Source organism: Oryx dammah, unplaced genomic scaffold (genome assembly GCF_014754425.2).
Source record: "Oryx dammah isolate SB20612 unplaced genomic scaffold, SCBI_Odam_1.1 HiC_scaffold_4, whole genome shotgun sequence".
In the NCBI taxonomy this organism is placed as follows: Eukaryota; Metazoa; Chordata; class Mammalia; order Artiodactyla; family Bovidae; genus Oryx; species Oryx dammah.
In genome coordinates this window covers 30,918,155-30,935,400 of record NW_024070188.1, presented here as the reverse complement: position 1 = coordinate 30,935,400, position 17,246 = coordinate 30,918,155, and the positions used below count along the sequence as shown (strand labels likewise).

Sequence of the window (17,246 nt, the reverse complement as noted above, 5' to 3'; positions counted from 1 at the left end):
CTGCTTTCCCACGGCCCTTTCTTTTTTCCCCCTATTCCCACATTTGGTGGTCACTTCAGGCTCCTCAGTCCTTCATGTCTCAACTGCTGAGTCCAGGTCCCCATCCTGTTGGGCCCACTGAAGCCTGCCGTGCTTGTCTTCCTCCAGCACTGCTTTGGATCATATCAAACATGGCACATCAAACGTTGCCTGCTCAGACACTGGCCAAGAGTTCTTATTTCTCATAACATCACACCTAGTCTTGACTGGCTTCTTAAGGCCCTCCCAAAACTAAATCAATCTTATTTTTCCAGCTTCCTACTTGCTTACCCCAGTAACCTTTGCGTCTGGTCACTCCAGTGAACCACCCATGCCCATTGTCGCCTCATTGCCTTTCTTCTGCTGTTCCCCTTGCCTGGAATGCCATTCTGTGACCCTTGCCGCATTGCATCTATCCTTCAAGGCAGTCCCAGGTCTTTCCTGCAGTCTTCTGGCACGTCCTCACTGATCTCTTGCTCTTTGAACTCTTGAAGCATTACAAATGTCTCTTCTACACATATTAGTGCTTAATTATATGTCTGCCTGTCCACTAGTGGTTGTTTTATAGACAAGTATATAAACTTCTAGAAGTCAAAATAAGCCTTATGTTCTCTACCTCTCACCAAGTGAGAAGATGGTAGGTACTTTATAGAAGATAGTAATTGTTTCATGGTTTTTCTGTCCAGGTTGAATCAGTAGAAGGAGTCTTATTTTCAGATTAGGGTTATCAAATTATATATGTGTATGTGTGTATATGTGCATATATTTCCCCAAATGTTTTAATATCAATTATTTATGTTAAATTATAGAATGAATTAATGTTAGATTATAAAGACTTTATCTGTTACCAACCATAGTACCATAATTAAGATACATGTATTTTGAGTATCAGTTCATATGGCTCCCCTTCTATAAAGTACTACCTTTTCTACACAGGCTGTCCGTTAATGGTAACTGTCATCATATGCCCACTGCATCCTATATGAATGTTTAAACAGTAACATTGCTTTGCTCTGTCTTTTCACACATCTGCCTTCTTTACTTCTCATTTACCCCAAACTGTGAGTTCCTTGATGGCAGAGACTGTCTTTTAATTCCTGAATCTATAGAAACTGACAAAGTTGGTAACTGATAAATTGTTGAATGAATAAATGAACCGTAAGAGCCCTCAAGTAATCATGAGTGTGACATTCTATAAATACAGTTACAGTTGGCACATGATCATTGAGTCTTTCATAAATAAACTTTTAATATTTTTAAATGGTTACTTAAGATCATTTTTTTAGGAGAGTCTAACTCTCAATCTATTCAAAATTTATCTTTTTACATAGCTGATTACAGAGGAAATTACAGCTGAGTTTGCCAAGCCTAGAGAAATTTATATTTTAAAAATAAGTGTAGCTATCTACTTCCTATAACTTTTCTTTAGAATGTTGTTGTTGTTCAGTTGCTCAGTCATATCTGACTCTGCAACCCACAGACTGCAACATGTCAGGCTTCCCTGTCCTTCACCGTATCCCTGAGTTTGCTCAAACTCATGTCCATTGAGTCAGTGATGCCATCCAACCATCTCATCCTCTCTCATCCCCTTCTCCTCCTGCCTTCAGTCTTTCCCAGTATCAGGGTCTTTTTCTAATAATTCAGCTCTCTATTTGTTTAGAATAGCACTCTTAATCAAAAACTGCCGGGAGCCAGCATGAGGAGTCCCGCCCGTGGCAAATGTCATGAGGTTAAGGGGCCTGACAGGCAAAGGCGAGTCGGGCCTTAAGGGAGCTTCGCTGGATCTGCTCATGCATCTGCCCCAAAACCAGAGTCTGCCTGCTTTACTGTGTTATGCTTTCCACTTACTCTTCTGACATTAACAGGGGGCTATCCCCCCACCAGCTTTTTCTGGAAAAAGTTAATTTAGAACTTTTAGATAATAAATCTCCTGGGCATAATAAGAGTGTTTCAATCCAAAAACCCCTCTGATGGTTTTCTAGTCTGCCTGCCAGACTCTTACAGCTGCGCCTGTGATTGTTTGCGGCCTCCTGACCGCGAGAGGCACAGGAAGCTTAAAACATCCTAGGAATGTAGGGGCTTCTGAGAAGTCAAAATCATTAGAATAGGACTGATTAAGGGTTTCATTTGTTGAGCCAATACTTGCTGCCAAGTTTTCATATCTTTTATTTGTAGATATAGTTGGTATAGTTGGGCTTCCCTGGTGGCTCAGACGGTAAAGCATCTTCCTGCAATGCGGGAGACCTGGGTTTGATTCCTGGGTCGGGAAGATTCCCTGGAGAAGGAAATGGCAATCCACTCCAGCACTCTTTCCTGGAAAAATCCCATGGATGGAGGAGCCTGATAGGCTACAGTCTATGGGGTCACAAATAGTCAGACATGACTGAGCGACTTCACTTCACTTCACTTCGTAGTTGGTATATAGAAAAAACAGGTAGTAGCCCTGATATTAGCAACATTAGATCTTTGAGTTAAGTACTTTCTTTCTTATAACCCACTGCACCTTTGTTCTACAGGAACGTAACTTTATTTAGTACTTTGAGGATGATACAGATTAAAGAAAAAACACTTCAAGGGAAAAAGAGTTTTCTGGTTGATAGACATTTATCTAGGAAAAGAGCCACAAAAATGTTAACAGGCCCCCTGGCCAGAAGATGATGTAAAACCACCTAAGACCTTTTGTACACAGGAATGTATGCAAAAAGAAAGCCTGGTCTCAATAAGGGTCAGGACTGCTGCTCCTGCATAAATCTGCATATTCCATTATTTCTTTATGTACAACTTGGGGTATATAAGCTGCTTTTGAAAATAAAGTTGTGGGTCTGGCATCGATGCTTGCCTCCTCCATGTCGTTTTTTTTCTCCCTTTTCTGGCTGAATTCCCATCTGGAGCATGGAGGCTCACCGTGTCTACTTATTCACCCTGGCTTCTAAGACCCACGGGAGAGGGAGCCCAAGGAGGGGTACCCTCCGCTATTCAAGCGGGCGCCGGTGGCCTATGTAGACAGTGCAAGTTCCTTGTCTTGGAACTTAATTGGTTTTCTATGTAAACCAAGTTATTCAGCCTCTTTTCTCCACTAATTTTCCTACTACACTATTCTTTCCTAATCTCTCTTTATATTTCTAAATAAATCAGTTTTTCCTCACCAACTCCGTCCCTGCTTCGAATTCCCTGGATCCACTGGGGCTGGACCCTGGCAAAAAACCAAAAAAAAAAAAAAAAAAAAAATCTGATTTTTAAAAAGGGCAAAGGACTTGAAGAAGTGTTTCTCCAAAGAAGATATACATTCTTTGTTTCTTTCTTTTCATGTGAAAGGATCACTAGTCCTTAGAGAAATATACATCAAAACCACAATGAGATGCCACTTCACACTCATGAGGATGACCACTATGAAAACCCCAAATGACAAGTGTTGGTGAAGATGTGGAGAAATTGGAACACTTGTGCCCTGTTGGTGGGAAGGCAGTATGATGGTTACTCAAAAAATTGAATTGTAGTATGATCCACTTCTGGATATATATCCAAAATAATCGAATGCAAGGATCTTGAAGAGAGATTTGCACACTCAGGTTCTTTGCAGCATTATTTACAAGAACCAGGAAGTGAAAGCAGTCCAAATGTCCATTAGCAGATGAATGGACAAAGAAAATGTGACCTATATATACAATGGAATATTATTCAACCATAAAAATGTGGAAATCCTATCTTATCCTACAACATGGATGAAACTTGAGGATGTTATACCAAATGAAATAAGCTAGTCACAAAAAGACAAATACTGTTTTACTTTATGAGGTACCTGAATAGTCCAACTCATAGAGACAAGGAGGAGAACACAAAAATTCCTTGTGGTTTCCAGGGGCTACAGAGAGGGCAAAATAGGGTGGTTGTTATTTTTTTTTTTCCAGTAGGTATAAAGCTTCAGTGGTTCCAAGTTCTAGAGATCTGTGCATTACAAACGATGTGAATATAGTGAACACTTTACTAACCTGTACACTTGAAGATGGTTAAGAGGGTGAATTTTATTGCGTTTTTTAACCATCATTTAAAATAAAATTTAAAATATACAAAAGAATCATAGTACCTCACACATACTCGCCATCATCAATATAAGCTTGCACATTGAAATGAGCCAGTAGATGCTCAATAAATGTTTCTAATACTAATGCTCATGATGAAAAAATTAGGAGAGCACTTTTTTATGATTGATGTCAACTAATAATACTTAGAACTTGCCAGGTAGCTCAGTGGTAAAGAATTTGCCTGCCAAGCAGGAGACACAGGTTCAATACCTGGGTCAGGAAGATTTGTTGGAGAAGGAAATGGCAACCCACTCCAGTATTCTTGCCTGGGAAATTCCATGGACAGAAGAACCTGGTAGGCTACAGTCCATGGGGTCGCAAAAGAGTCAGTCATAACAGCAACTAAGCAACAACAATAATACTTAAGTAATTAATTGGTCTAATAGTAGTGTGTCTAGTTCATTGAAGAATAAATTGCCACCAACTTCTGATAAGACTTTTACAAACTAGAATCCTTTGGTGCAAATGTTATGATAAGTCATAATTATTGACTTCTACTTATTGAGGAAGATAGGTGTCCAAAGTTGTCAATTATTGGTATTTTAATGAGGTGGGCATAGTTTTTACCTTTTCTGTTATTCTTCATGCTTACATTTTTGGTATATGTGGCTTATGGGATATCATTTATATCTTTTTTTTAAAGCATAAAGAAAATACAACCTGGGGTAAAAACAAGACATAACCAAAACTCAGCATGAAAGAAAGTTGACTTCATTCACCAGAGAAAGAAAATCAAAACTAAGAGATCCTTCTCGCTCTACTTCCTATCAGGTTTTCCAGTTTAATGGGTACAGGGCAACTTTCCCCAAGGGCAACTTTGCCTACTACTTCCTCTGTTGTCTTTTCAGCAATTTTGGTTCAGTGTCACACCCAAAAAAGGGTGCACCTCTTTAACCCTTTCAACTTTTGAATGAAACACACCCTTGTTACATGTGCTTTTCACATCAACAGTCAGTATCTGTCATTGGGCTCTGGCTCAGAGAGAGTGCAGCCCTGCCAGGAAGGTGAGCTGTTGAGAGTTAAACAGAGTCATTTGGAAGGAGGAGGATAGACAAGGCTTTTCTGAGAAGTAGGAAGCTTGATCTTCGTAATGCCCGGGCAGCTACACTGCACTTCTCATATTCTCTTGGTGTGTCTATAGAAAGGAAAAAAGAAGCCACATCATGGTAAGAAACTAAGTGAAGTTTTGTTATCTCTTCATTGACTGACACTTTGTTGCTTTTTTTTTTTTAACTGAGATTTTGTTTTGAACGTATATAGTATTATTATTCATGACATCAGTTAACTTCACAATGTGTTTATTGTCTAGAGCTGGTAAATTCTCTGAGCTTAAAAATCATGAGCAATTGTGAGTAGAAAGAATACCATAGAAGGCTGAGGAATAGAATGAGGGCTGAGTACTCTTGAAGAAACTTTGAACTAGAAATGAAAATACTAGTATATTATCTACTGTGTCTCCCCTTTTCTAGGTTCTTTAAATTATTGCAGGTAATCATTGACAAGCTTCCCTTGCTGAATATGTTTGAGTTAGTTCCATCAGCCATTCCCTTTTTCCTCCTAAGGTGAAAAAAATCTGTTTCTCCGCCCCTTTCCCAAATATCAAAGGCAACTTGTTGGAAGCAATTAGTTGGAAAACATCGTGTCTGGTGTTAAGGATTGATTTTTATTTTCCTAATGGCAGGGGGAGGTAAATCTCTATTATACTTTCTTTTAAAATGTAGGTTATCTTTCAGATACGTTCTTCACTGGGTGTTGGGTGTTGCTGCTCACACTGGCCTGTCCCCATAACATGTTACTATGTGTTATGCATACTTCCCCCAAATAAGATTTTACTAGGACACAGAAATTTATAGGAGCAACTCAGCTTCTTACAACCCTACCATTCTAGAAGTGCTGTGGCTTAAAATAAGCCTTCCTTCTTGTAAGGAAAAAAAGAAATCTTGTAAACTTTTAAGAAAAGGGAGTTTATATAAGAGTCTGTTAAACTTTGCTTCTCTACTTTGCTCAGAGAGGCAAATATAAATTTAATAAATGTAAATATAAAGCCCGGGAAAAGTGTTGGGTATTGTGGCCATTATTCTCTCTGTTAATTCGTATCTCTTTCCCCCATTCTTTGACATTTTAGACACAATGGCTTAATAACTACATGGACAAATAGTCCTTACCCTAAGATAAGAACATCTAATCTTAACAGGAATCTTAACAGAATTAATGCCTGTATTTTATGACAAATGCCTTTTTCAAGGTAAATTTGCCGAATTTAAAAAAAGTAACACTTAGGTTTAAGGGCATTATGACTGTAAGCCTTCAGAAAGCATTTTAAATTTAATAAAATTTCTGATATTTTGGTCAACCATCTTATTAAGGCCAAAATGCACTAAGCTGATTAACTATAGCCTATGTATGCACCTTGGTTAGTAAGCTTGGGGTGGGGTGGGTGTGGGAGGAGGTATGGTGGCCAGGCTGGGAATTTTGAACATTGCTTCTCCCATGAGTTTCTCTGTGATATGAGATAAAGTTACGTGGAAGCCACTGTGGGTCCTGAGAGCCTGGTGGCTAGTGAGCCGACATTCTCATTTTAATTCTGATGTTGAAATGGGCAGGAACCTGCTGCTTGTGTCTCCAGGCATAATCAGGACTAGGGCAGTGCTCAACCTGGGTGCACAGGCTTGTCCGCCTCAAGTCTGTACAGGAGCAGTGTTTGCAAAACGCGATCCAGACGTGCAAGCTGAGGCAGAGAGCAGCATCTGAGGCTTCTGCCGCCCGGCAAGAACGGAGTGGTGCGAGGTGATGAAATGCTTGAAGGAGCAGCAACTTTCTCACAGTCTTCCCACTCCAACACACACAATCACACACTCACTCACTCCCAATCCAACAGTCTACTGCAGGCAGTGAAAAGTAAGGCTAAATTCCCTGGGACAGTAAAAACAAAGTGAGAAAGTTAGAGACCCAGAGCGTGGGAAAGGTGTTTGAAGCTGGATGAAAACCCAGAATGGAATAGGCCATGGCGAGTTAGAAGTGTGAATTACCTGCAACACCCCACCACCCTCCACCCCCCGCACTGACTCCGATTTGTTGGTTCCCCTGGAACTGCCCCTCCCAGTCATTTCCTGTGCTTATACTGCTCCTCCTCCCCACCTTCCTTAGAAGCACACGTTCCTTCTCTGTTCATATGTAAGTGTGTGTGTGTGTGTGTGTATGACAGTCCAACATAACCAAAAGGAATAGAGCAGGAAAGGGGAGGAGAGAAATAGTGCAGACATCACAGTGCATCTTCTGGTCCCGCCTGCTGTGTGTGGCGGGCACACTGCTGTTCACATTACAGGTTTCTCAAAATGAGGATGCTAGTTGCCACTTCACAGGACTGTTAAGAGATACCTGGCACATGGTAAGTTCTTAAGAAATGTTAGTTGAAATAAATCTTAAAGGAGGAAAAATAAAAGGCCAGTAAGAATATAAAACATGTTCAGTGCCATTGAAAAGCAAAGAAATGCATATTTACCTAGTCACTGTAAAATATAGCATGCAACAGAAGCGTATAAAATATAAATGTGAGGTATAATGAATAATTATAAAGCAAGCATCTCTAATAACTAGGCGTAGGTCAAGAAATAGCTTATTGCTGCCACCTTTAAGTCTTCTGGGGGTCTCGTTCTGATCACATCCTCTCTCTTCCCTCACCACTGGGCCAGTAGTAGGGTGAAGGGAGTGGGGCTTTTTGCCTCAGGAGCAAAGTTTAAGGGGATGTCAAAAAATTCAGTAATCAAGATAAATAATATTTCAATTCATTTTATTATAATATTTCATAAGTACTTTTATGTGTTTATTTTTGGCTGTGCTGGGTCTTTGTTGCTGTTCCCAGGCTTTTGTCCAGCTGGGATGAGTGGGGACTACTCTTTGGTTGCGGTGCACAGGCTTCTTACTGTGGTGGCATCTCTTGTTGCTGCACCCAGGCTCCAGGGCACTTGGGCTTCAGCAGCTGCAGCCAGTGGGCTCTACAGTGTGACATCAGTAGTTGTGGTTCCCAGGCTCCAGAGCACAGGCTCAATAGTTGTGGCACACCAACTTAGTTGCCCTGCGGTATGTGGTATCTTCCCAAACCAGGTATTGAACTTGTGTCCCCTGCATTGGCAGGCAGATTTTTTTTTAACCACTGGACTACCAAGCATGTAAGTCCTTATTGCAATATTTTTGAAAACAAAAGTTCATGAAAAAAAAATCCATGATGAACAAAATGTCAATTTTTAAAATGAACACAGAATCTGCACCACAAGTGGTTAACTACTCTCTTAACTGTTATAATCATTGTGTGTGCAGGCTAAGTCACTTCAGTTGTGTCCGACTCTTTGTGACCCCGTGAGCTATAGGCCATCAGGCTTTTCTGTCCTTGGGATCCTTTAAGCACGAATACTGCAGTGGGTTGCCGTGCCCTCCTCCAGGGGATCTTCCCAACCCAGGGACTGAACCTCTGTCTCTTAGTCTCCTACACTGACAGGCAGGTTCTTGACCGCTAGTGGCATCTGGGGAGCCTGTTAAAATCAACATCTCTCTCTCTGCTTTTCTTTATAATTTTACCACCTATGAATATATCCCAAGACAGTGTGAATTAATTTACCTGTTCTTAAATTTCATAGGAATGGAATTATATCCTATATGCTCATGGGGGTCTGGATTCTTTCAGTCAACCTTATAAAATTCATCCACGGATTGTGCCACTGACGTGTTCATTCTTTCTGTTGCTGTATTCTGTTTTATGAATGAACCACAGTGAATTTATTCATCTTGCTGTGGATGGGATCTGGGTCCGTCTCTTGTTGAGGGGTTTGTACAGGCAGCCTGCTGGGAACGTCCTAGTGCACGTCCTGGAACAATGTGCATGAGCCTCTCGAGGGACAGCAGTTCTCAAAGTGAGGTCTGGGGGCACTCCAGGGTTCCCAAGATCTCCCAGGGGAGTCCTTGATGCAGAACTATTTTCATAAAAATGCTAAGATGCTATTTGCTTTTTACTTTCATCCTCTCGTCAGTGTGCACTGGAGATCCAGAGGTAACGTGACATGCAATGCTGTCTTGCCCTGATGACTAGTGGAATGTGTGTCACGTTGTTGAACTTTAAAAATGGCTCAGTTTTCATTTCTAACCCTGAGACGTGTTGATGGATGTAACCCATATAAACAATGGCTCTTGGGGGCCTTAATTCTTAAGAGTGTCAAGGAATCCTGAAAGCAGAATTTTGAGAACTGCTTGCTGCTCTAGGGACTATACTGATAATACTCATAGGATATACATACCTTCTGTTCTATTAGATAAATGCCAAGGTGTTTTCCAAAGCAGTAGTGCCCATTTACACTCACAGCAGCAGCATGTGAGCATTCCTATTGCTCCACAGCCTCTCTCATATTGGAATTATCACTCTTTTTAATTATTTTCCAATCTGATGGGTTTGTAAAGGTATCTCATTGTGGTTTTGCTTTTCATTCCCTTGATTACTAATTAGGAACCAATCCTAATTAGGAACTAATCCTGTGGGAATAATTAAGGATGTGTGTAGAGATAAGGTACAAATATTTTTTCTGCAGCCTGCAAAGCATTGAAAATAACATAAATGAACTGTAGGCACTGTGGTACATTGACACGATGGGATTTAGTGCAAGCACTAAAATATGATTATAGAGATGTATTTATCGGGGCACTAGTGGTAAAGAACCCACCTGCCAATGCAGGAGAGTTAAGAAATGCTGGTTCGATCCCTAGGTGGGGAAGCTCCCCTGGAGAAGGAAATGGCAACCCATTCCAGTATTCTTGCCTGGAGAATCACATGGACAGAGGAGCCTGGCAGGCTAGTCTTCAGAGTCGCAAAGAGTCAGGCACGACTAAAGTGACTTAGCACACACACATTTATTGGCATGAATTCAGTGAAAGAATAATACACCAAATAGGAAGTACAAAATGCTATTATACAATGCCCTGACAAACAGCCAGACAGAGATGAAAAAAAAAGCCAGACAGAAAGAACAGTAATAGTGGTATTTTAGGATAGAAAAGATAAAGGATAACTTATATTTTCCTTGTTGTACTTGTTTATATATTCTGAGTTTTAAATATGAATATATATATACACACATACACTGTATAAATTAGTATATGCACTTTATATATGTGTGTGTGTGAGTGTGTGTGTATGTACTTTAAGGTTTCCTTTCCTATTCCCTGTCTCGTTCCCAGAGACAGACAGTTCATTTGATCTCAAACAATCCAGATGAGCATTTTAAAAACTGGATTTGGGGGGAGTCATTTGAGAAGAGGGCCAAGACTAGAGACAGGCCTTTTTTCCAGGCTGAGAATTAACTGAGGGCCCGCCAAACTACTGGCTGTTCCATTGCACAATGTTGTATGGCAATGTTGCTTGTAGGAGACTGAGCAATTTCTGGAAAATATGGTTGATGTGTTCCTTTGATAAGTATTTTTTGAGTGCCTATTGGTACCCTACATTGAGGAAGGAATAGGGACATAGTGGTGAAAAAAGCTACATTCTTATTTTCATGAAACTTATACATTCTGTGAGGAAAGACAGACAATGAAGTAAACAAATACTAAGTACATTCAGTTCAGGTAATAATAAGTGCTATGAAGAAAAATAAAGGGGCATAAGGTTATAGGAAGTGACGTGCTTATCTACATAGGGTGATCGCGAGGTGTTCACTCTACCTGGTTGCATATCTCCTGTACATTATGATCCAGAAAGGATAATGTTGATAGGAGAGGGTAGACTTCAGTTTTCTTCCGTTCTGGTCATGACGCATTGAAACAAGTGCTTATAATCAATGATATGCCCAGTCCTGCTTGTCTATCATATTCTATCTTCATCTCCATCTCACTGAGAATCATAAATTAATCCTGTTAGTTATCTACTCAGCTACTATAATTTAAACTTGGATTATGAAACATCGGCAAAATATCAGACTATTAATGATGGCAGCCATCACTTTCTTAGGCACTTGTTGCTTTTCAAAACATGTTCACATATATCACTTCATGTGAATTTCTCAATATCCTCAATGACACAAGAAGAATTTTTGAGAAGGTTAATTATTTGATCCCCGTTTAGTAGTATTCCTGAGTTCTTTTCATGAAAGCATGCATTTTGCTTCTTAATTTGAAATGAATTACCAGGAAGTCAATTAATTCTCACTAGAAATCGCAGAAAACTGAGATATTTCTGGGAAGTACATATGAACTGGAAAGATAAATTTATTTTCTAGAAATAAATCTGTTTTATGCCCTACTTCTAAATGTGGTTAAAATAACCTCAGGTTATAAGGTTTCAAGGTCACTAGAAGTCTCAGAGGCAACCTGGAGTCAACAGTGCTGAGTAGGAGAGGCTTCTTCATTCTTTATGAACCTATAACCTCTGGGTTCCTTCCCTCCTCCTGGTCCCAGCCACCATGGTGGGCTTGGCTGCCAGTGTTCCTGGTGGAGGCAGGCATGCTGCATCAGTCTCTCCTTGACTGCCTCACCCTTGTCTCCCCAATATCTCTATCCCCCTCATCACATCATCTATATATGAATGACCTAACTGGAAGTTAGCCCTTGGGAGTTAAGCGCTTGCATTTTGCAGTATGCTGATGGTTTTCTAGTGTTTTAAAGTATTTACTCTTGATCTCTGATCTAATTGTACAAGTCATTCTTCTTTAAAAATACATAAAGAACATGAGAATATGCTTTCTTGGTTCCCAGTCAATAAGAAAGGAACTAATTTGATAATATACATTTCCATTTTTCAATTTGGCTAAGCTTCTTTACTCCAGTTTAGAACTAGTTGGCCAGTGATTTGATTATACACTAATCAAGATATTGGGCTTCCCTCATAGCTCAGTTGGTAAAGAATCTGCCTGCAATGCAGGAGACCCTGGTTTGATTCCTGGGTGAGGAAGCTCCCCTGGAGAAGGGATAGGCTACCCACTCCAGTGTTCTTGGGCTTCTCTTGTGGCTCAGCTGGTAAAGAATCTGCCTGCAATGCGGGAGATCTGGGTTTGATCCCTGGGTTGGGAAGATCCCCTGGAGGAGGGAAAGGCTACCCACTCCAATATTCTGGCCTGGAGAATTCCATGGACTATGTAATTTATGGGGTGGCAAAGAGTCAGACACAACTGAGCGACTTTCACTTTCAGTCAAGATATGTGTACAATCCAGGAGGTAGCAAGAAACAATTGCTATCCATTTCAAATTCCCATATCTTCTCTAATTTATACATTATATGCATTTGGGAAAAATATTCACCAAATTAGGATTATACATCTCCACTGTAAAGCAAATTAATTCAGCATGATAGAGAAAAATTAAGTATTCAGGAAACTGTTCAGTTTACACGGAGAGAAGCATTGTGAGTTATCTGTTACTCATGGTTGAACATGTAGTAATTATTAGTCAGGATCCCCACATGGGGAAAGGCAGGGCACATTCAACCTGGTTGATTGAGTAAAGCAAGAGGGGCTACATAAATAGCATGGCAGAATTTTAAGGAGACCACAATTTCTTCCCTTGCAAGCCCTCTTCCAAGTCTCTGTCCCTAAATCTGTAATCCAATATTATGTCATCTTCTTAAAGAAAGCTCTCAAAATCATATGCTTCATGCCCTCCCCGACCCTGGTTCCATACCAAGCAAAAGATGGTGAAGCACTGCTGGGCCAGCACCACCGAGACCCTTTCCATCACAGGGCTAGAGGGGTGAGAGGAGGAAGCAATTCCTGGGATCTGAAAACAGAGTGTATCTGCAGAGGTGGTTCCTGACAGAGACCTTGGTCAGGCTGGACCACACCCAGCCCAGAGCCTAACCAGGAGAGGGAAAGGTGGGAAGAAAACAGCTTGACTTCACTCTAGTCCCTCCCTTTGATCTCCTGTCAGTGCCTTTTAAAGGCCGAACCTACTGAAGTCAAAGGATAAGGGAGTCTGTTTCCATATTCCTCAGGGTCCAAGGCCTGAGGCACAGAGAAGGGTGAAGAACAGGCACCTGATTCTACAGCCAGTACTCCATCATAAGTGAGAGTTCCAGCCCCACCACTATTATATTGCAGGGTCCAGGCAGAAGCATGTCACACACTGTAACATACTCTGTGTGGTCAGTACGAACATAAAAGTGCTATGTTAGTCATATTCTGGGCTTGCATGTGGCTCAGCTGGTAAAGAATCTGCCTGCAAAGCGAAAGACCTGGGTTCGATCCCTGGGTTGGGAAGATCCCCTGGAGAAGGGAAAGGCTACCCACTCCAATATTCTGGCCTGGAGAATTCCATGGACTATATAATCCATGGGGTACAGTCCATGGGGTTGCAAAGAATTGGACACGACTGAGTGACTTTCACTTCACAAGTCATATTCTAGGAAACGGAATCTTGTTTTCTTGAAAGTAAAACTGTTAGCTGCTCAGTTGTGTCCAGCTCTTTTGACCCGGGTGGACCATAGTCTGCCAGAGTCCTCTGTCCATAGAATTTCCAGGCAAGAATACTGGAGTGGGTTGCCATTTCCTTCCCCAGGGGAACTTCTTGACCCAGGGATCAAACTCAGGTCTCCTGCACTGCAGGCAGATTCTTTACCATCTGAGCTAATATACTATCAGTTCAAATGGGAAAAGTTACTGAGCTAACTTTAAAAAGCCTGACTCATGTCTTAGGAATATTATTTAGATGTTTTGGACCGTGGTTTGCATCTTTAAGATTAAGAAAATCTGGCAAAAGGCAGATTCTCAATGATTACTAGTGGAATGAATGAGTAAAATACACACACACTTTAAGATCTTACCTTCCTTTCTCATTAATCATGTGTCAGTGGCTTTACAACCAGGTTTCATTTTGTTTCTGACAAATAGTAAATGACCTAAAGACAATTCTTAGCTGGAACTGGGAGTAACTTTTTAAAAGAAACTCTTTACTTCTTCAAACCCTCTGAAAGGGTGGAAAATACTTTGGGAATAATGAACTTGGAACTGTTTCCTAAATTATGACTTTCATATTCAGTAATGCCTCTTTTTCAGGACTCTGTTAAACCTGGAAGTTAAAAAAAAAGTCTGCTCCTATTCTTTTACACAATAGTATACCTATAATTCTATTAATATACAACAGGATATGATTGTCATTTGTTTTGAAGTGACATCATTAGAAAAAACAAATATATTGAGGTTGTAAGTAGAGAAGTATGTGTTACATGAAGTTGAAAGGACAGAGACATTAAAGAAAAACCAAGGAGAACAGTGGTGAGCAGCAAATATGGGGTGGGCACTGAGATGCTGACAAATACTGGAAGCTGCACAGGGGCAGGCAAGCACTGCACCCCAAGAGACTGGGGAGCAGCGAGAGGCTCTGAAGTTTTGGAGCAATGTATTGTTGGTTGCATCATATGAAATTGTACATAGATCAAAACTAAATGCAGTAATTTTCTATGCCTTTTTGAAAGAGCCCTGCTTATATCTAAACAGTGGGTCATTTCGTGCAAACCTTAGTCTACACTCCTATCAGCCATGGAAGAAATCACTATTATAGTGCAAATGTAGTAACAGAGGTCCATAGTTTGGCCTCCAGAACTGTTCAGCTGTAGCTTAATTATACTTAGTATGCTCTAAGAGAAGGAACTTGATAGCATGTGTAAAAAATATTTTAAAGATAAAATGAAAAGTATCAGTGTTTAATAGACCAGTGTGTACCATGTGAACATGTCTTCCTTTGCATTTGGTGTGAGGGTGTCCTATTATTTAGAATGGGCCATATATATTAGCACAAGCATTATCAAAAAGGTAGAGTGATGAAGAGGAGAGCAGATCATTCCCCTCCCCCCTTGGAGAATGATTGCTTTACAGTGTTGTACAATGCTTTCCATTGTGCAATGAAATGAATCAGCTATATGTATACACATATCTCCTCCCTCTTGGACCTCCCTCCCATTCATCCCACCCATCTAGGTCATCTCAGAACAGAGAGTGCAACTTCATGATTCTTTATCTTGTAAACTAATTCAACGTCAGATTTTCTATTCAGCTTGACTATTTCTTTTTTCTCCCCCCTTCCCCACTCCTCATTTTTGTCCTTTACTGGCCACAAGGTACAAAAGTATATCTTGCTTTTATTGAACAGAATTTTCTAACCCTTGTTTTTACATTTAAAAGTTGGTGGGTGAAGTGGTTTAAATTCCCATATTTTTTAAGCCACATGACTAAGGCTGTTTTTACAAAACCTATGCAGAAAAAAAGTTCCTTGCCAATACAAACACATACACACATGTGCTATGAACCTAAAATATTATCAAAGTGACAGGGCCAATTTTATCTTTCATAATAATGGCCATTGGATTCACTCCTCATCATGGCTGAACTGGAGTTAAAGAGCTAAAATATCTTTCAGAATCAACAAAGTGAGCTTATAGGGAATCACAGTGTTTTCCTCCCAGAAAGGTTACTTGTGTACATCACTGACCACATTTTAGCAGGAGGCACATGTGAATACATGTAAAAAGATCTTGATCCGCTTTCTCAAGTCATACGCAGGCTGGGAGCCAGCAGTAAACCTGAAGAAATTCAAGTTTGTGTGCCAGCAGTCATTCTGCATCACTGGGCAAAATCCTCCCATGGACAGAATAGAGCTGCGCATTCTTGACCACACTGAGTCTTGTGCAGAAAAAGGTTTCCATTCTGCTCTTGTTTTGTTTAGACCCAACCATGTTTACAATTGTCGAAAGGGTGTTGGTGACTCCCTTTTGGAGGGAGGGGGTTGTTACTAACTCTTTAGTAGCATCAGATAGTTTATGTCCACCTCTCCTGAAAGTCCTTGTGCTACGTGTTGGGAATACAAATAGATCTTTTTCTTGCTCAAAAGGAGCTTATTCCATTGGGCAAGGAAAAGCTGGGAAATATATGACTTATTTTCAAACAGTATAATGTATTAGCTACATTTTCAAATAATATGCTCAACATATTTTTCTTCAACCTCCAAATATGATTTCAGGTGCATGCATGCATGCTCAGTCCTGTGACCCTATGGACTGTGGTCCGGCAGACTCCTCTGTCCATGGGATTGGGCACTGGCAGATAAGATACTGCACGCTCTGCACCAGTAACTAAGATCAAAGAAAACTACTGTCTCTGTCTGTGTCAGCTTTTATCCCCTACAAAATTTAAAACTTAGGTAATATTTCTAGGGATTGTAACTTTCCATAAACTGAATGCTTCTGAGTTTCAGACTCAAATTGCTAACTGCCCACAGCATTCTGTATAATATTTAAAAATACACTAATGATATGAGTTTGATTTCAGGTGAAACCCTTCTAAATTTAAAGCAATGCCTTTAAGGTAATCTGAAAAAAAATAAAGCAACAAACTATCTTGCCTGAATGTCCCGACATTTTGGCATATTAACAATGTATCCTGTATTTCCTGACTTTTGGTTCCTCACCAGTGAGGAGATAGAGATCTCTGAAATTATGTGTAACAATACAGTGTAGCTTTTATTTAGTGGCAGCTGCTGACTCTAAGAGTCAGACAGGACTGAGCGACTTCACTTTCACTTTTCCCTTTCCTGCATTGGAAAAGGTAATGGCAAACCCACTCCAGTGTTCTTGCCTGGAGAATCCCATGGACGGTGGAGTCTGGTGGGCTGCTGTCTATGGGGTCCCACAGAGTCGGACATGACTGAAGTGACTTAGCAGCAGCAGCTGATGTTAGGTGCTGCCATACCAGTTCAGTTCAGTCGCTCAGTCGTGTCCGACTCTTTGCGACCCCATGAATCGCAGCACGCCAGGCCTCCCTGTTCATCACCATCTCCCGGAGTTCACTCAGACTCACGTCCATTGAGTCCATGATGCCATCCAGCCATCTCATCCTCAGTCGTCCCCTTCTCCTCCTGCCCCCAATCCCTCCCAGCATCAGAGTCTTTTCCAATGAGTCAACTCTTCGCATCAGGTGGCCAAAGTACTGGAGTTTCAGCTTTAGCATCATTCCTTCCAAAGAAATCCCAGGGTTGATCTCCTTCAGAATGGACTGGTTGGATCTCCTTGCAGTCCAAGGGACTCTCAAGAGTCTTCTCCAACACCACACTTCAAAAGCATCAATTCTTCGGCGCTCAGCCTTCTTCACAGTCCAACTCTCACATCCATACATGACCACTGGA

At 40.8% G+C, this 17,246-nt stretch overlaps 1 protein-coding gene across 2 annotated transcripts in view; it reads left to right on the top strand.

Annotated features, from left to right (window-relative positions):
* The window catches only part of CRYBG1 (crystallin beta-gamma domain containing 1), a 229,087-nt gene that overhangs the window by 151,958 nt on the left and 59,883 nt on the right, over positions 1–17,246 (top strand). The window contains exon 1 of one of the 2 annotated variants that reach the window (XM_040238557.1): positions 4,981–5,266. The exons of the other annotated variant lie outside the window; for it this stretch is intronic. Within the exon in view, the coding sequence (XP_040094491.1) occupies positions 5,264–5,266 (3 nt within the window). The 5' untranslated portion in view covers positions 4,981–5,263. Of the gene's footprint in view, positions 1–4,980; positions 5,267–17,246 lie in introns of those variants that run through there. 2 annotated transcript variants of the gene reach the window in all.